We start from the raw sequence: 20,951 nt of genomic DNA on the forward strand, positions 1-20,951 counted from the left end.
TGAACCACAATGCCATTTATTTATTTATCTTATATATACTTCTTTCAGAGATTTGATTACCCATGTTTTCTATTTAAGGCATGCCCTTTCCCAGAATTGAGGTACCTGGGAAGTTGCCAGGCTATTCACTACTAACTAAAGCTTGAGGGTGAATGAGCATATTGGCTGCCATACTGTAAGGATATTGTTGAGAATATTGTACACATTTTACAGTATCTTTTTTATAAAGACTGGGGAGAAAAATTTTTTAATCATAATAAAAAGAATAGCTGTGTTTCTCTTAAAAATTGACTGTATTTATCTTATAATGTTCATCAATGGCATAACATACACTTTTATATATATATATTTATAGATATTTGATTTTTAAAAAATTTTATTTATTTTTGGCTGTGTTGAGTCTGTTACTGTGTGCAGGTTTTTTCTAGTTGTGGCAAGCAAGGGCTACTCTTCGTTGCGGTGTGCAGGCTTCTCATTGCGGAGGCTTCTCTTTTTGCAGAGCACGGGTTCTAGGCATGCAGGCTTCAGTAGTTGCAGCACGTGGGCTCAGTAGTTGTGGCTCATGGGCTCTAGAGCACAGGCTCAGTAGTTGTGGTGCACAGGCTTAGTTGCTCTGCGGCATGTGGGATCTTCCCAAACCAGGGATCAAACCCATGTCCCCTGCATTGGCAGGCAGATTCTAAACCACTGCTCCACCAGGGAAGTCCAATGGCATAGCATATACTTTTTATTTCTTAACATTGTTACTAAACAGTTCTGACCAAATGTGCAGTCCATATCTACTAAGAGAACACTACATCAAGGAATGCATTTTATGTAATATCCCCAGTCAGGTTTCAACAAAACTCAACATTCTTTTTCTAACTTTATTTTTCCTTGCCCTTGTTTTCTCTTTCTATCCACTTCTTTTATCTTCTTGCACTTGCATATTTATGTAAGCCACCATGAACATGTTTTGGAACAAAGGAGAAATACATATAAATAAAAAATCTATTAAAGATTTGTCTTCCCTAGAGACATAAACATGTTTCAGTCTGCTGTGGTAGGGTATTTTTCTTCTTCAATCTACCTTGCTTTATATCCAGAGATATTTTCAAATGAATATGAATTAGTCTTTCATTTTGGGGCAAGGGAGGGAGGAGAATGGGAAATATGATGGCTTATAAAGATGGAGATGATTTTGAAAGCTAAGAATTGAAGTAAATATGAAACCATATTTAGTATGTGAAAATATTATATACAGTTGTGAAGATTCACTACAAGATAAGTTCCATGAGGGTGAGGACCTTGTCTTCATTGTTCATTGCATGTCGAATAGTCTTGCACACAGGAGACGCTAAAACAATATATTTTGAAAGTGTGAATATTGGGTGTGTAACCACAAGCATAGAACTTTTGAACTCAGTTTCCTAATTTATAAAATGAAGCCATTAGAGTATGTATTCACTAAGATTCTTTCCAACTCTTAACACTCCATGCTCTACGTACCACCCTTGTTAAGCATAGTGGCATATTTAAACATGTGAAAGTAAATACTTATGACAATTTGGGAATTTTTTTTCAGAGTAGGTTATCCAGCTCCATCTTCAACAGTCCTTGTAGATGTGACTATGTCGACTCCAAACGTCACCCCTCCAAGTGCTCAAAGTGAGTATAGCAAGGCTTTCCTCATGTGACTCAAAAGAGACAACACAACACTACAGCTATGATAATATTGAGGTTTGGGCAAAATGCTATCTTTTTTTCATTTGATGTTGATATTTTGGTTTTGAGTTACTCTGTGGCAAGTTATAATCTGGTGACTATACTAATATGCCAATCACTGTAATCTTAAAAATATGGGTTGGTGATTTGTTATTATATTGTAATTTTCATTTGTCATGGGATTTTTAAGGTAATATTAATCTTGACAATACTCCCAGTGATCTGAGTTGGTGACAAGAACAGAAAAAGAAAGAAAATCAATGACAAGTTGGCATTAAACATAAACTACAGACTTTTGCTTATTATGCCAGCTAGTGTTCCCGTGTAGCAAAGCATATTTTCAATTTCAGATTTCCCCAAAGTCATATAGTTTAAAAATTCAGCACATCAAAGTAAAATTAAATTATAGCCTTATAAGAAAGTGGAATTCTGAAAATTTTGTCTTTCAGCCAGCAATTAACGACCTGACTACCCGAAGCTTCAACTACTCCTGGACCTCCAGTGGGAAAGACGCCAAATACTGTAAGTGTAACTGTGAGTGGCTTGGAGTACTCTGGGCCTCATTCATTTACCCAATACATATATTGAACAGCTACTGTGTGCTTTGTTTATAATCATATTAACAAATATTTACAAGGCATTGACAATGTTTAAAGCATTGTTGTAGTTGCTAGGGATATATCTGTAAACAAAACAGACCTAAGTTCCAAAATCTGGTGGAAGAGAGACAGACAAATAGTGATAAGTGATACAGAAAAAATAAAGCAGAGAAGGGAGACAGTGAGAATCAAGGGTGAAGGGGCACTGCCCTTCTAAATAGAGTGGTCTTGAAAGGCCGTACTGAGGAAGGCAACATCTGAGTAAAGTAGAGATAAAAAAGCAAACTATCAGTAGATCTGGGGAAAGAGGGAACTAGCTAGAATATGCGTATCACTAAAAAAAAAAAAAAAAAAAAAGAGAGAGCCCAGTGTGAGACACAGAAATGGTTTGTTACTTGTCATCTGACCAAGTAGCAGCAGGGTCTGCTGATGCTGCTTTAGCAGGTATTGACAGGATTTGAAAAGGAAGTATACTGCCTCTTAGTGGTACAAGACAAAGATCAGCATTGTGGGAAGCATCAAAGGATGTGGCTAAAGTGAAGAAAAACCTGGATGCCACAGGTGCAGGACTTCTGAATTTAACTCCCGGGCCCTTTGCCACAGAGTAAATGTGTATGTCCCTTTTAAAAAACATTTAAGTTGTACATTGAAAACGTCTAAAAGTCTTTTATACCCACTGGCTCAGTCAGTCATCTCACTGCTGGGAACTTGTCCTTAGGAAATAAATCAAAGAGAGAAAAGGAACCTGTGTAATATCGCTCTTTGAGCATAATTTATTTATTTTATCTCTTTTATGGACCTCAGGTTCACAGATTTAGATTAATCACAATCTTTAATTCATGACACAGTTTCATTCTTAGTCTGGGCATGACGCTCTATAATTTAATGTAACGCATTTCTCTCAACAAATACGTTGGTAATATAATAGACACCCATGAACTCAGTACCCAAATACAGGAATGAAAAGGCAGTATCAGAAGAGAGAGCACACAAAGAGATCCATAAGGCAGTGTAACCTAGATGTATGTCAAAGGTGGCATGCAGAGTACTGTAAAAAGAAGAGACTGTTCAGCAAGTGGACCCAGGAACATTGATATTTTTTAAGAAAAACATGTTAAAATGCACTCCCACCATGCACAGTACACAAAAATAAACTCCATGTAGTTTAAGATATTTGTGTCAAAAAGCTAAATATTAGAACATGTAATAAAATTAGGGTGAACTTCTTCCTGGCTTTGGGGTAAGAAAGGGCTTGAAGAAGAGACATAAGACACTAGCCATAAAAACAATTGAAAAATTAGAATACAATAATATTAAGAAAATTTTTTTCATCAAAAGAGTCCTTAAAGACAGTTTTTAAAAAGGCAGACTATAATCTGGGAGAAGATATTTGCCACACATATTTGAAAAAAGATCAAGAATATATAGTTAGCAAAGGTTCAAAGCTTTATACCAAGAATATATAAAGAATGCCTACAAACCAAGTTTTAAAAAGACAAAAAGCAGTAGGAAATGAACAAATAGGCACATCACAAAAGATGAAACACAAGTAGCTAGAAAAAATCTAGAGATTCTCAGCCTCTCTAACAATCAGGACATGCCAGTGAAGACTAAATTCAGGAAGTCATTTTACACATAATCAACTTGCAAAAATTAACAAGTCTGGAATTGCCAAGTGTTATATAGGATGTAGATCAGTACAATTTGTTATATGTTGCTGGTGAGGGTATTCATTGGTACCATCTCTTTCCACCACTTAGGCGTTATGTTTTATAGCTGAAGAGTTTCATAGCAGACAATTCAACACTTCTACTCCTAGATAAATACCCCCACAAAAACAAATTATTACATGTGTCCAGGAGATATGTACACAAATGTTGGGGGGAAAACACTACTCATAATAACAAAAAAACTGTAAATTATCTAAATGGTCATAGTTAGGAGGGTGGATAAATAAACTGTAATATAGCCATATCATAAAATACTATGGAGCAATGAAAAATGAGTGAATGGCAGCCACGTATGACAGCATGAATGAATCTTAATAACACTGTATTGAGTCAAAAAAGTAAATGCCAAGTGACAATATATGGAATGATATTTTAAAGTAAATTTTATTTTTTTAAATTTAAAATTTTTTTTAAATATTGAAATAAAGTTGATTTATAATGTGTTAGCTTCAGGTGTACAGCAAAGTGATTCAGTTATACGTATATATAAATATATATTCTATTTTTACATTCATATTTTTATGAGATATTGAGTATAGTTCCCTGTGCTATTCAGTAGGTTCTTGTTGGTTATCTATTTTATATACGGTAGTGTGTATATTTTAATCCCAAACACTTAATTTATCCCTCCCCTCTCCTCCCCTTTGGTAACCATAAGTTTGTTTTCTACATCTGTAAGTCTATTTCTGTTTTGTAAATAAGTTCACTAATAAGTATCATTTTTTTAATTCCACATATAAGCTATATCATATGATGTTTGTCTTTCTCTGATGTTTGGCTGGCTTACTTCACTTAGTATGATAATCTCTAGGATTAAAAGCAAGTACAACCAAACACTATATGGCTTAGACATAATAAGTGATAAAAATTTAAAATATACATAAGTGAATAATAGACAACATTCAGAACAGCGTTTGTTTTTGAATGGGCATACAAGGGATGGGATGGGGAGTAAATATTTATAGTGTTATTTATAATAATTCCAAAATCTGTGTGTATGAGTTGGGGGTAGGATGAGATAATAACTCAATGGATATTATGAAGCCAAAAAATCAATAGCCAAAATGTACTAAGCTACATAGAAAAGGGTAGAAGCTGGAAATTTTTTAACAATCAGATATTAATTGATAATAAAAAGCATTAGACTGGGGATGAAAGTTCATACTTAATAGATTAACATTTATCCGATGTTAAACATAAATTGCTGTTAACATAAAATTGAGTTGTTTATAATAAACTATGCTAAAACTCTACGTACACTAGTTGTCACCCTTTACTCTTGATACTATAATACAAGAAAGTTCCATGAGAGTGTTTTTTTGTTTGTTTACCTGTATCCACAGTGCCTGAGATAGTGCATGGTATTGAGTTGGTGCTCAACAAATATTGTTTAATCAATAAATGAATTAATACTTCTTGGTTACAGGGAAAGTAGATCATGTAACAACGGGGATAAAAATTTATTGGACAATGTTATAGGAAAAAGCTGGACTCCAACTTAAATTTATGCTATGATTGCATATAAATTATCCCATATTTTAAGTAGCATCTGATGTTTTCCTTTGTTTATTTGAATTATTTGATTGTCTATTGAAATTATACTAGAATGTAAGATACACAAGAACAGGGACCTAAACCCTTTTCTGTTGTTCACTGTAGTATTCTAACATCTGTAATAGTGGCAGGCAACAGTAGGTGCTCAGGAAATATTTGTCGAATGATTGAAAAGGTATGTGTACATTTGGGCAAGGAAGAAAACACACACACACAGTGAAAAGAAATGATCTGTTTAATTGAAAGTTTTGAGCTTTTTATTTATTTGTTTTACTTAAATTGTTATTACAATAGCATGTGTGCCCAGAATAAAATCCTTTTTACCCCGTGCATCACATCAATATGAAGCATAGAGGCCACCCAAGGTACTTTTTGCCCCAGAAACTAGAAAATTGAAAGGGTCTTACTTGAAAGTGCTTCCTAATTTACAAAAGTATATTCTTGGTCTTTTCAGTAGATTTCCTAATGAAATGAACTCTTGTAATCCTTCACATTTTCTGTCCTTCCCCACTTGAAAACTTCATCTATCCTCAGACATCTCTTTATCATTCTTACCATAAAAATAGCCTTAGAAATTGTGAAATCTAGGAAGGGACTCTAAAACCCAACAAACAATTTTTTTTCCTGGCAGTGAAAACCCACATTTTTATTTATGCAAGAAGATCTTGTTAACCATTTGCCATTTTTCATCCATAAGCTTAGAGAAAAAATTCCCCACAGTGAGTTGCTCTGTTTACAATCATTCACAAAAACACATTAGGATCCAACAAGTTAATATTGATTGCTCAGTCCCAAACTGTTTTTGAAACATGTTTCTACTCATTGGATTGGACTGCAATATGACATCCAATATTAGATGATGCATTTGGCAAGATTCGTATCAGGCATTGGTAATGGGATTTTTTTCTTCCAATATGTTTATTTCAATAGATTTATGAAATGTTCAGAGGGAAAAAAAGAATGATAATGGATGGATTTCTAGTGAAATAAACCCACTAGCAGTGTTTCTAGGGCCCTTGCTATTTATGAACACGTTCTATGGGATATTTGCTTATACATGCATTTTGTATAGCTCATATATATTTGGATGTCACAAGAAAGTTTTGAGTACATTGCATTTACCATAAATTTATTAGTGTATGTTTTAGTATATTCTTTTGTTGTTATTTTGTTATTTATTAACTTGAAGAGGTCTTGGCTGCGATTCAAGAGTGTTGGAATCTAATCCTAGTTCAGCTTCCATATTTCCTACAGTCTAGAACAGTAATGCATATTTTACTGTAACCATCTATGAAATGGGGATACCAAATCTGAACTTCTAAATACCCAAAATGTATGAGCTTAATAACATCCTGGGACACATTTTCATCCTGACACAGGTGATCAGGCCATGGAGCAGAAAATTGAAGCTTAATTACTTTTTTCTCTCTGGTTTTTCCTGCCATCCATCTGGCCCAGTGGAGCCTAAAGCCACATTGAAATCAGTTTGTCTGTCTAAGTTAAGCAAGCAGAAAAATGATATGAGTCAATTTATCCCATTACCAAAATCATCAAGTTCACTGTCACCACATGTGCGCGCACACACACACACACACACACACACACACACACACAGGCCTCAGAGTACCTCTTATCAATCTCACGTGAGGTCTTTATTCTGTTCTTTGATCTTGCATCCCATATTCTTCAAAATTTACATATTCTTCTTAAATCGTACAAGTGCATTTCTTATCCTGTCCCTGGTCCTGGCTGTTTCTCCTCAAGTTCCTGGTAGTTTTGCCTAATAATTTCATAACAACCCCTTCTACTTTCCATAGGCAGAGGGTGATGGAGAAGCCAGAGTTGAGGAGTTGAGGGTCAATGGCAGGGACACAGCAATGCCAGGACCTATAACAATGCTGGGCCCTGTGTCAGGCTGCACCATAATCTCTTCAGTCCCTCCGTTCCCTGTTGGCCAGGATGCTGATTCTCTAAACTCACCATCCTTATTTTCAAATTCTAAAATCTTATATGTCTCAGATCACATCTCTTTCCATTTTCCTTTTATCTAAAACACTGTTCTGCTCCCATTCTGTCACCTAATGCCTCATTAGGTCAGCCTCAAATTAAAGATTTATTCCTCTGAGTTAAAATTCTATCCTCTGTTAAAATACCAATTTCTGGGGGCTCCATGTTCTTCACAGTTAGTACACAAGCCCCACACTTCCAAAGCTCATAAATGTCATCTTTGTTAGGAAGAGCATAAGGGGGTCCAATTTATGGACTAAGTGATCATGGCAAGAGTGGACACAGTAGCTGGTGCCAGTATTTGCATCCTGATGGAAGAGGTGATGCTGACCCAGTATATATTCCCCTTGAAGAAAAAGTTGAGGCAGAAGACCAAGATCAGTGAGATCTCTGTGTCCAAGCCCTGCATCTATGATTATTTCTTGCCACCCTATGCCTTTGTTCTAGGACAAAATTAAGGGCAGAAATTAAAGCGTCTTAAGGAAGATTGATTACTCAATATAAAGTCTGTACATGTAAAAATCATGCCAGAATTTTAGAAAAGTTCAGTTTGCCTCAAGAACCCTATAAGAGTACCAGAAATTCTCTGTGATGTTGTCAAAAGAGGAGCTGCCAAACCAGATAATCATGGACTTTTATATGACGGTAAGGATTTTCCTACAAAGGGAAAGATGCCTAACATGTCATAATATTATTGAGAACTGTAAGCTGGTTACAAATGAATGTCAAAAAATGTTATTGAAATTCAAGGAAAAAGACAATGCTATCAAAGTTGATCTTGTTTTTACCATAGAAGTACCCTTTTAGGGTAGAATGGTATGCTAAGTTCACAGAGTCTCCTTGTCGAATAACCTTTATCAAAAGCTAAATTTAAAGGAATTGTGGAATTGTGATGTTATGCTAAAGGAGGGATATAAGAATTTATTTGAGAAACTCTAACCACACCATATCCCTATGTTCATATTTTCAACCAATAATGGTGATGTACTTAAGGACGTTATCCATCAAGCTGGTGTTTATCATCCCAATGTCAAAGTAGTGTTCATTCATGGAGTTTGATGAAAATGTGTTCTCAAAGGAGAATTAACCTATATATTTAACAAACATGATGATACCTTGAAGAACACAGAATATTTCAATCAATTAAAGGACAATAATAATTTAACTCTGCTGAGAGATTCCCAAGGAGACTTAAGAATGGCAGATGGAGTAGCCAGTGTTTCACACATCCTAAAAATTGGATATCTAAATGATGCAGTGGGTGAGCTTTTAGAAAAAGTATTGTTTTAGTGAAAGATAAATCACTGGAGATAGCCAGCTCTATCTTACTGAGGATTCTATAAACTGGTATTCTTCAGAAAGACCTCTCTCCTATGTGAGCAGTTAATACAAGAACTGCCCATCTCTTAATCTTGCTGAAATGCTCTTAATTGTAATATATTCTTGCTCTTGAAGTTTTTCCTTTACATTACTAATATATTTTCAGATATGTTAAGTCTATCAGCTGGAAGCTTCTTTTTCTTCACCTCTCTCAACACATTTTCCTCTTTATTTTTTTTTAATTTTAAGATTTTGAAAATCAGAAAAATAACTCCCTAGTTTTCCAAAGTGGATTTTGTAATTCAATTTTATCACACATATTTTGAGATCTTTTTATACTTGAAAAGTTTACAGAAGGCCAACAAGAAATTTTATGAAATGGTCAAATCATTTACATGATTTTAAGTTAAGTATTGCCATTTTTGCAATTTGGATGGATCACGCTGATGGTATTACCATCTCCTGAAATTGTATTATGTTTGGTTTTCTTGTTTGGAGAAAATCAAAATTGACCAGAAAAGACTGGCACTCTGTATTTAATGAAAAAACAGTTGGTATCCACATGTAACTGATCATTACAAGTGTTCTATATTGACTCGCTGATAATAAACATAAAATAGAAAATCTTTTTTTAAATACCCTTTTCTCTCAAGGTGATAGCACTTGTTAAACCATTCATATGGTTTAGCATAAACTAATTTATCTAATTTATCATATCCTTTCTTGCAAACAGACATTGAAGAGATAAGAAATAAAGGCATCAGGCCCTAAAAGTAGGAAGTAAAGGAGACACCATATTGGGCAAAAAATCCGTAAGGTTATCCAGCACGAACTGCCTTCTTCATAATTTTACCTAAATCCAGGCCTGGCTCCAATTTCTTTTTAGTTGCTTTTGCTCTTTGTCAATCAAACTCCTGGCTTAATGGCTTAAACATTAAAAATTGGCATTAAAAAAGTACCCAGTCCATTGTCATCTATAGACCTTGGCATTCTGTCTAGAACAAAAAGGATCAAGATCACACGTACAGGTTCATAGAACTATATTGAAGATAAGAACATCTCCCTGACCTAGACAAACTCAAAATAGCTATATACAAAATCACCCTAACCTGGGGGGGTGACCCCAAGTGGAGCAGCTATTGCAGACTGTCCTGTGAGCAATCCCCAGAAAGCAGTGACTTTCAGTTCTTCCAAAGGGCCTGGTAACATACCTTTGTCTGCAGCTGTAACTGCCACTGGCATCTAGACAGAAAACAAGAAAGGGTCAGGCTAAGGAGGGTTTTAATGTTTGTTTTATTTTATTTTGGTTTTGCTTATTGTTTTGGTCTTGACACAAAAGAAAGCATTCAGCTGGGAAAATCATGTATACTAATGTTTTAAATAAATGAGCATAATGTTTTTCTACTGACTATAACCATATAGTATTGTAGTTATTTTACTTTACATTACATTATAGGCATGTTATCAGGTACAGATATGTGGAGTCTGCCAAGAAGTGGAACTTTCTTGCCAGAGTTGGAGAGCTAAACAAAATGAGTTGATATATCTATTTCTAAGGCCATATGGGCTGCTGGAATTTGCTGCCATCCACTCAAGGGGAAGGTTTGCCTCTGAATGTGTCAAAAGGACTCACCTAGCAGCTAACCAGTCCTGTAACCACAGGGGTCTGTTTATTCGCTGTTGACACTTCAGTTTTCATGGTCAAACAATAATGTCAGCTTACACTTCAGACTATACTACAAAGCTACAGTAATCAAGACAGTATGGTACTGGCACAAAAACAGAAATATAGATCAATGGAACAGGAGAGAAAGCCCAGAGATAAACCCACGCACATATGGTCACCTTATCTTTGATAAAGGAGGCAAGAATATACAGTGGAGAAAAGACAGCTTCTTCAATAAGTGGTGCTGGGAAAACTGGACAGCTACATATAAAAGAATGAAATTAGAACACTCCCTAACACCATACACAAAAATAAACTCAAAATGGATTAAAGACCTAAATGTAAGGCCAGACACTATTAAACTCTTAGAGGAAAACATAGGCAGAACACTCTATGACATAAATCACAGCAAGATCCTTTTGGACCCACCTCCTAGAGTAATGGAAATAAAAACAAAAATAAACAAATGGGACCTAATGAAACTTAAAAGCTTTTGTACAGCAAAGGAAACCATAAACAAGACAAAAAGACAGCCCTCAGAATGGGAGAAAATATTTGCAAATAAAGCAACTGACAAAGGATTAATCTCCAAAATATATAAGCAGCTCATGCAGCTCAATAACAAAAAAACAACCCAATCCAAAAATGGGCAGAAGACCTAAATAGACATTTCCCCAAAGAAGATATACAGATTGCCAACAAACACATGAAAGAATGCTCAACATCATTAATCATTAGAGAAATGCAAATCAAAACTACAATGTGATATCATCTCACACCAGTCAGAATGGCCATCATCAAAAAATCTACAAACAGTAAATGCTGGAGAGGGTGTGAACCCTCATGCACTGTTGGTGGGAATGTAAATTGATACAGCCACTATGGAGAACAGTATGGAGGTTCCTTAAAAAACTAAAAATAGAACTACCATATGACCCAGCAATCCCACTACTGGGCATATACCCTGAGAAAACCATAATTCAAAAAGAGTCATGTACCACAATATTCATTGCAGCTCTATTTACAATAGCCAGGACATGGAAGCAACCTAAGGGTCCATCAGCAGATGAATGGATAAAGAAGATGTGGCACATATATACAATGGAATATTACTCAGCCATAAAAAGAAACAAAATTGAGCTATTTGTAGTGAGGTGGATGGACCCAGAGTCTGTCATACAGAGTGAAGTAAGTCAGAAACAGAAAAACAAATACCGTATGCTAACACATATATATGGAATCTAAAAAAAAAGTGATTCTGAAGAACCTAGGGGCAGGACAGGAATAAAGATGCAGACGTAGAGAATGGACCTGAGGACATGGGGGGGGGAAGGGTAAGCTGGGACAAAGCGAGAGAGTGGCATGGACATATATACACTACCAAATGTACAATAGATAGCTAGTGGGAAGCAGCCGCATAGCACAGGGAGATCAGCTCGGTGCTTTGTGACCACCTAGAGGGGTGGGATAGGGAGGGTGGGAGGGAGGGAGATGCAAGAGGGAAGAGATATGGGAACAAGTGTATATGTATAACTGATTCACTTTGTTATAAAGCAGAAACTAACACAGCATTGTAAAACAATTATACTCCAATAAAGATGTTAAAAAACAAAAGTCCTATTGGTATCTTTTCTTTACTGAAGGCCACTGTAACACACCTGGGCTTTCATTCTTTTAGCTCATCTGTGGGATAGACATGACAACAGTCACAACACACTCTGTGGGGCTGGAAAAAACCTCTCCTAGTGTTTTCTTCCATTTCTTCTTCCTGCTTTAAATGGCTGTGATCAAAACCTTCCCTATTAGAAACATCTGGACCACAAGGATTCCCTCAACTCCCACTTTATTTTGGGACATTCTAATGTGTGCTGAAATTTTAGGTTCAATTAAAGGTCAAGAAGAGACAATAAAATAGTCTTATACAGATTAACTTTTCCATTATCTTCTTCCTTTAGCAGCTTCATGGATGCCCAGTGAAACGTACATTTCATCCCCCTCAAGGGCAGGTTTGACACTTCATGGTGAGCACTTAGGGAAAATTTAGTGTCAGGGAAGGTTGTGGTGTGCTTTATTTGATCAGAGGTGGAAAAATGAGAACGAAGCCAATCTCAGGCATTTAAAAGTGCATCTTGATGAAAACGACAGTGATGATAAAAATGACAATGGATGGGGGCTTCCCTGGTGGCACAGTGGTTGAGAGTCCGCCTGCCGATGCAGGGGACACGGGTTCATGCCCCGGTCTGGGAAGATCCCACGTGCCGTGGAGCGGCTGGGCCCGTGAGCCATGGTTGCTGAGCCTGCGCGTCCGGAGCCTGTGCTCCGCAACGGGAGAGGCCACAACAGTGAGAGGCCCGCATACCGCAAAAAAAAAAAAAAAAAAATTGACAATGGATGGAACCAAGATTCTTCCCAGTCACTCAAAAAAGATAGTCAGAGACCAAGTCTTAGATTTGTCTCTATTTTATTTCAAAATGAAATCTACATAATAGCATTTGGGGGCCAAATAAATCCATTAAAGTGCATTTTAAGTTTTAATTTTCCATTGGAAAATGGAATGATTTGTTGACATGGATTTGTCTACTCAGATGTTGCAAAGGAATTTTTATTGATCTTATCAAACATATTAGAGTGGGAAGAATCAGTATTTTGATTCATTGGACCTCTGATAACCTGAGCTATTATGAATAAGCCTCATCTTTCCATGACACCAACTTCAGACATTTTCCCATAACCACTTCTCATGGAGATTCTTTAGCAGATATTATTTTGTTTTATGTGTTGTATTGTTTCTCTCTCTTTTTTTTAAACCAATAGGAAGTTTCACTCTTTGGTAACTGTTAGACAGATCCTAGGATACCAGTCCTGCGTAAATTGGTCCTTAGTAAAATTTATAGATAATATTTTAGGAGCATTTAGGCCATTCAAATTGAGCCCTTGCTAATAGCAAGTGAAGTCCAATCACAATTTTACACTTCTTGACCAGGTGGAGATGGTCATTAGGATCAGTTCCGATATCCCCTTTATATCACTAGGTGACACCTTCACCAGCATAGCCAGAGCATTTTCAGAAGTTCCCACAACTGCCAATGGATCTACTAAAAATAATCATATCCATATCACTGGTGAGTCATTTACCATTTTTTTAAATTTTATGTTTTATTCACTCAATAAGTATTTACTGAGTACCTACCATTTGTCAGGTACTGTGCCAGTTGTTGGGAAAACACTTGCCTCCTGAAGATTATAATCTATTATAGAGGATATTTAGTAAATAAATAATCATACAATTAAATTTATTTGTGACACATCTTATGGTATAGTACAAGGTGTTGCCAGAGTCTAACAGAAAGCTCTGATTTTATTTTTATTTTATTCATTTATTTATTTTTTTTTTTTTGCGGTATGCAGGCCTCTCACTGCTGTGGCCTCTCCCGTTGCGGAGCACAGGCTCCGGACGCGCAGGCTCAGTGGCCATGGCTCACGGGCCCAGCCGTTCCGCAGCATGTGGGATCTTCCCAGACCGGGGCATGAACCCGTGTCCCCTGCATTGGCAGGTGGACTCTCAACCACTGTGCCACCAGGGAAGCCCGAAAGCTCTGATTTTAATTGGGGAACAAGAAAGGATTCTCTGAGGATATATTTAAAGTTAAAATCTGAAAAATGAATGAGAATTAGCCAGGTAAAAAGTAGTGAGAAACATTTCAGTTCTGTGAAAGTATAGTCTGATTGTTGGAACAAAGAGTATTCCTATAATTCAACTAATAAAATTTTGTCAATGCTAAATGTAATCCCTTGTTTCATATCATAAGAGGTCATAGTATTCAATAAAGTTCGGACCCTCCCAACTCAGATCTTGTTGTAAATTCAGAGCCATAATCAACTCTTTCCCTTCAGAAGGTATTCACTTAACTGGTGAACGTTCCACCTGGGGACTCAGTTTATTTCATATTGAGGGTCATACAGTCCTCAGTCACTGGAGCATCATCCATCCTGCACACCACATAGCAGTAGAGCTGCAAACTGACATCCTACTAACATCTTTAACTATTGGTGCCTTAAAGAACTGCCTAATTGAGAGACAGGGCAAGATTGGAGCTCTGCTTCTCCACTAAGACATTCCTGAAGTCAATGGTCTCATTTTCTATATTTGGTTGGGAGAAAATTAGTAAGCATTGATGGAAGACCTATTAGAAGACCTATTTAAAACCTTTTGTTCTTTCATTTCTCTAAAACTTTGGAGGTAAAATGTTATATTCCACCATATTACCAGTGTAGAGCTTAGAAAGTCTTGACTTTACAAAAACAGAAATTTATGTAGTCCTAAATTGACCTCTTGTGAGATTATTTCTTTTGTGATCATGATATTCCAGTGGTTTGAACTACTGTGAACTCTCTAGCCACCTGTGCATACAATGAGCCACATGGTTACGTATTATAGGACTGTGTGAGCTTGCAGGGTACCCTCAGTGTCTGCTTTGACAGGGCTAGAGTAGCGTGAGCATCAGGAAGACCTTGAATCCCTGGATACGTGTTGTAAGAGGAAAAATCTTCAGCACTGATACCCAGTGTTAACATGACATCATGTGGCTGCCATCCAAACTACGTAAAACATAGAAGAGATTTGGTAACTAATATTTTAAATCCAGTTTTTTGGCCTGTAGTTTTTGAAACTTTGCTTTATGAAAAGCAGTGTAATAAATCTGAGGCAATCAAAAAAATTAAAAAACTAGTCTCCACTTACAATCAGTTTATAATCTAGTTAAAATGATGAAAAAAAAAAACAATCCAGATAATTCTGATACAAAAATGCACTTCTTGCCCAAATAATTTATGTAATCTGAAGAGCTAATGATCTACCTGTAATGTATTAGGAATTTCACTGGAGTGTTGTAAGGAATAAGAAAAGCCTGGAAACAATTTAACCATCTAACAGTAAGAGGCCAATTAAAGAAACTATGGTAGATCCATACATTGGGGAACTAGCCAGTAATTTAATATTGTAGAATGAGGAAAACCTCTATGCACTTCTGTGAAAAGTATTCCAAGAATGTTTTTTAAGAGAAGGAAACCAGGAACAGAACAGTATGTACAGTATGCCCCCATTTGTAATAAGAAGGGATATATATTCATGGTACATATATTTGCTTATATATGCGTAAAAAATTTCTGATAGGATACATAATTAACTATTAAAAGTTATTACCTCTAGTGTGGGTAGCTGGCATCTGAATAAGTAAGGATACTTCCTTTTCATTGTAGTTTTGTATTTCTGTACTATTTGAATCTTTAACATGATCATAAAACACTTTTTAAAAAGGAAAAAATTAAGCAACTATATAATTATAAACATTCCCTTTTATTCTCTGCCAGGCAGAACCAGACAATCTTATTTCCTAAGAGAGTTTGTTTTCTTAATTTTTCCTTCATGTTAGAGAAAAAGTAAAACAGTCCAGAATATTATATTTATATTGCCTCTGGCCTTTTTGGCTTTGGACTTTCAGGCCTTTGATTTTTTATAATGCTTTTTACTCTTTCCTCCTCCTCCTAACACACGAATATTCCATAAAGCATTTAATGACTCCTTAAAGAATAAGAAAATCCAAAGCTAGACCAGTATTTCTACATATAAAGTTTTCTTTACTGAAGTGAATTTGGGAAACAAATTTACAGATGATCAGTTTTATTTATTCATTCTTACAAATACCATTTCACTGGGCACCATGTGCCAGGAATTGTCCAGGGTCTTGAGGAAATGAAAAAAAAGAAAAGATCACTTCTGGAACATTCTAACAAGAAAGACATTCATGTAAAAAAAAGCAATTGTATAAATGCAAAAACAGATATGAGAACAAGGCATAGATATGGTCCCAGGGCATGACTGTGATCAATGAACACCCCATGGCCTTTGTAGAAAACGTGTTTCAAGTAAGCAAACTAATTCAATTCATCCTGCTTTCCAGTTGCCAAACTTTGGCACTAAAGTTCATCTCTCTTTATGCCCTTTTCAGGTATTGTGGTTAATCAGTCCAAAGATGGAATGTCCTGGCCAGTGACTGTGGCAGCTTTGCTCTTTTCCTGCCTTGTATTGTTTGGTCTTGGAGTGAGAAAATAGGGTCAATACCAAAAAGAAATGTGAGTCCAGTACTAAGATATGCAGGAACAGATACTTTTTTCAGTACAAAATATTCACTCAGCACTTTAAATATCATTCCTAGCATTTATCTCATATTTAACTGAGGAAGTAAGGCTCAGAGAAGCTCAGAGAGGCTACCTAGCTTCCCCAGCACCACACAGTTGGGATTAGATGCACAACTTCTGACTTCGTCCCACCTCTCCCTGTTCAGGCTAGAGCACTCCCTGGATGGAACAAGGCAGTGGGCATGAAATGAGAACTGAAACGGATTTTTCTTTTAATCTTCATTATTTTTTTCATTTTCATGCATCTCTGAACTGCCTGGGCCCAGCTGGGCCTAGATGCTCAAGTGTGAAATTGAGTGAGAAAGATAATTTTAAGAAATTTCCAGCTGCTTTTCAGCAGAATGGGCTTTTACTGCCCTTTTCCTTTTTCCCCATGGGGAAAAGCAAGCAAGCAATGAGTTACCCCTTTTCTGTCTTGTTGAAATATTTTCTGAAACTCTCCTCCCTCCACTCTTCTTTCTGAAATGACATGGAAGGTTAAGCCTCACTTTTCTGACTCGGCTATTTTGGATCAGTCTGGATTAGGCCATGCCTAGAGGAGACCCTCAGAATACATAGAGCTGATCTTCCATGTACCTTACTACTACTGTCTGATCACATTGACCATGTGCTCTACCTTCTACTTAGAGTACCCTCAAAGGCTCTACAGCCACGTGCAAGGAGTGTTTTGTGGTGAATAAAACACCAAACAGAGTCAGAAATTCTGGATTCTTGTCCAAGTACTACACTTTGGCCACCATGCGACCTTGAGAAATTCTTCATTTCCCATAAAAGATAGAAGTGCAAATTTCTTAGAATTTTGTCCACCTTTTGATATACATTGTCTCCATTAAAGCATCAGAGAACCAGGTAATAAGTGTTGGGATGTTTATATTAAAATGAGAAAATGGGAATCTGAAAATATGAATTGATTTTTTTTATTGTTCTGTATTCAAATGTCTGTGTTATATAGAGATGAAAAACAACCTCTCCCTCTCTCTGGAGAAACTAAGGTACTATGGATTGGTAGACAAAGGGTAGAAGTATTTGAGTCACGGACATAAATCTGCTCACAGATATACCTCTATTTCCTGATATCAAGAGAGCTGGAGCATTTGTACAGCTAAATGCCACACTCACCTTTATGCTTGAGGCACTTCAGAGAGAGAGATGAATTGCGCTAACATAGAACAGTACTTTATACAAAGACAACCTTAAGAATATTCACTAAAACAAACAGAAGGGATGTGGGCATCATCCATCCAGTACCAATCAACTCAGAGACTCAGGGGAGTTTACTTCCCGCTTCCATCCTTCCCCACAGTATACACGCAGTGAGTGGATGAAGGCTGGGGGTAAGGTTGGCAAAGGGACTATTAGAAAAGCTGCCATCTTTGGTCCCAGAATTTTAAAATTTTGTCCCTGAAGGAATGTTTTAACCCACATAAGAGAAACACTTCTATTAGGAGGCAGTTGCCATGGAGAGTGTAGGTTCTGGTTAAAAGTCTTGAATTGCTGGTCTGGTTCCTTTGAACAAGTTGCTTAAAACCTCTGAGCCTCAGTTTTATCTATGGAATGGTGACAATAATATTCAATTCCTAAATACAAATTATATAATGCTGTGATTAAAATGATTTACAAATTATAAAGTATCACATAAATACTAATTAATGCTACTATCATAACAGGACTAAAAAGCAGGTTATGCCAGGAAAAAAATCTGAGAGAACCAGGGAAGCATGTCTCTTTCACTTTCTCTGTTTCCTACTTAAAAAAATATATTATACATACATACATCACCCCCTGACATTCTCAGTGTTGAAGGAGCGATGTTTTGTTCCTAGCGTGGAAAGACCTCCACCTTTCAAGCGGCCTCACCTCCCATCAAGTACACCTACATTCAAGAGTCCATTGGAGGTGATCTGCCTTGTCATGAGCTGGAGACACTCTAGTCCTCTGAGACTTTGCCACACAAGCAAAACTCTGCTAGAATCCTATCAAAAAGATAGATATTTATATTTATATTTATTAATATAGTCACCCTCTAGCCAAGTCTCTACTGCAGTTGAAATGGATGTTAGAATTGAATGACCTGTTTTCCCAGCAACTCACCCTCTTTCATCTGCACATGCTGGAAATTTAAACAAGAGTGAGAGGCTATGTGAAGCTCACACCTAATGCTATCTGCAGGGATTTTCTTGCTTATGTAAGAAGTGCAAATTAGGCTGCTGTCATTAAAAATACTTGCAGTGTTTTTATTTTTCACTTTAATTCTTTGAGGGGATGACAAGGGTTTCAAGCTTATGTCCATACCAGATCCTCTTCTCTTTGGGGCATCTGCTAACATTCTAAGCTATTTGCCAAAATTATGATAATCTCTGAGGTTTGTTGCATTCCCTAGGAAAATTACAAGAAGAAGAAAATGCGAAAGTTCTAACGAGAGTTCCAAATAATGGGAAAGTGCAATTCGTCTTTGTACTGAAATTCAGTTGTTTATTTTCACTGGAGGAAAACGGAATACCTTGCATAAGAACCCCAGTTCCAGTCTTTCCTCACTCTTCCTCCCGTCATGCTCAGCCCGGGCTTCTGCACATGGGATGAGCAAAAGGATAATCATTTGGTTTTGTTTTACTGTTTCGTTAGAAGACATAAATATGTGTAGAAGTATTGGGTAAAAAGTGGCCGAGTTGGAGGATGTTTAGATTGTTTCAATAAAGGGATAGACAGTTGTACAGTACAACATAAGTCATGTAATTGTTCAATCTATCATATGGCAAGTGTCTCATGGTGTTTTAGTCTTAGCCATCTCTTTGAAGTGGCCTCTTCTGGTTTTACGCTTAAGTTCTGGTCAACTTTTGCAAATTCATCTCCAACTTGAATAGAGTGAACAGTTGCTCATTCATGGATGGATACTCATTCCATGATTCAGAGGAATTTTCTGCAAAATAGAAGGACTCTAGATGATTTTCAGGCAGTGCTATGATCTTGACCTCTCTCATTTGACTAAAATGACACTTTCACCTACACCTTAAAATTGTGTGCAAGTAAGTTCATAGAACCTGTCTCAAACCAGCAACTCTGGACTCTAATCCCTAAGGTTTCTGTATGTCTTCATCATAGGCTTCATTTTCACTGAGAAGAAGCCATATATAAGCATTTTCATCACTCATTTCCAAAGCACAGTGTGTTATATAACATTGTTGTTCAGAAATATTCACTTCTTTACCCACCTGCATCATGAGCATCCCTTGACTTTGGGCTTGGCCATATGATTTGCTTTGGACAATGGAATGTCATGGACCTGACTCATCCAAGACTTGAAAGTATTTGTATGATTGGACTCACTCTCTTGTTCTCTGCCATTACCATAAGAAGAACATTTTAGGCTAGACTGCTGGCTCCAAGAAGAGGATGAGAGACTCATGGATTAGAGCAGAACCACCCAAGCCAGGCCCAGTTTAGACCAACCAACCTCCAGCCTAACCAAATGTGCATTATTAAATGGTGTGACGGTTACACAGCATTGTTGTAGCAAAAGTTAACCTATACGCATAAGTCAAGAGGTAGGCATATTTAGGTCTTATGCAAGTGCCTAGGGTGAGAGAGAAAATCAAACTTAATTCAATCAAAATAGTCTTTCCCTTGATTAAGCTTAAGTTTTGTTTTAACTGATGGACATATGGTCGGCTTGACCAAATTAATTTTGCAGTGTAAGTCTTTAAAATCATAAAATATTTGATTACAATGGGCATTAGAGGTCATATTACAAATAAAGAGCTAGAGACTCTGTGAGATGGACTTTCCAAGGTTACATAATTAGAAGTGATAGGGTCAAAATGATGACCCAGCTCTCTGATTTCCAGTCCAGAGTGTGATCAGTCTCCATTATATCATGGTATTTAACTGCTTTGGTATCTCCTTTTACTATATACAAGAGCTGTTTTGTGTGCACTTAAGTAAATATTGATTTTTTTAAATGCCCAGGTAGTATATTCCAAAAATTGTTGACAGAAAACAAAGAAAAGCAGAAATAATTGGCCCCTGGGGTGGGATGGCCAGGAAAGTATGCAACAAAAAAAAAAAAGAAAGAAAAAGAAAAAAAAAAGACTAGGAAATGAAAAGAGAAAAGAAACTAATCAAGATCAGAAGCTGGAAAGAAAGTTTAAAGACACTAACCAAGGCCAGAGATAGTGA

At 36.6% G+C, this 20,951-nt stretch overlaps 1 protein-coding gene and 1 pseudogene across 1 annotated transcript in view; both read left to right on the forward strand.

Moving 5' to 3' along the window:
• CD96 (CD96 molecule) overlaps positions 1-18,709 on the forward strand; it is a 90,538-nt gene extending 71,829 nt beyond the window's left edge. The window contains 7 exon segments of the mRNA XM_060098809.1: positions 1,570-1,647; positions 2,158-2,226; positions 12,536-12,601; positions 13,613-13,702; positions 16,589-16,712; positions 18,602-18,630; positions 18,633-18,709. Coding sequence (XP_059954792.1) covers positions 1,570-1,647; positions 2,158-2,226; positions 12,536-12,601; positions 13,613-13,702; positions 16,589-16,712; positions 18,602-18,630; positions 18,633-18,709 — 533 coding nt within the window.
• LOC132491021 (cytosolic 5'-nucleotidase 3A-like) lies at positions 7,846-8,937 on the forward strand (annotated as a pseudogene).
• Positions 18,710-20,951: the final 2,242 nt, after the last annotated feature.

This window comes from Mesoplodon densirostris, chromosome 5 (genome assembly GCF_025265405.1).
Source record: "Mesoplodon densirostris isolate mMesDen1 chromosome 5, mMesDen1 primary haplotype, whole genome shotgun sequence".
In the NCBI taxonomy this organism is placed as follows: Eukaryota; Metazoa; Chordata; class Mammalia; order Artiodactyla; family Ziphiidae; genus Mesoplodon; species Mesoplodon densirostris.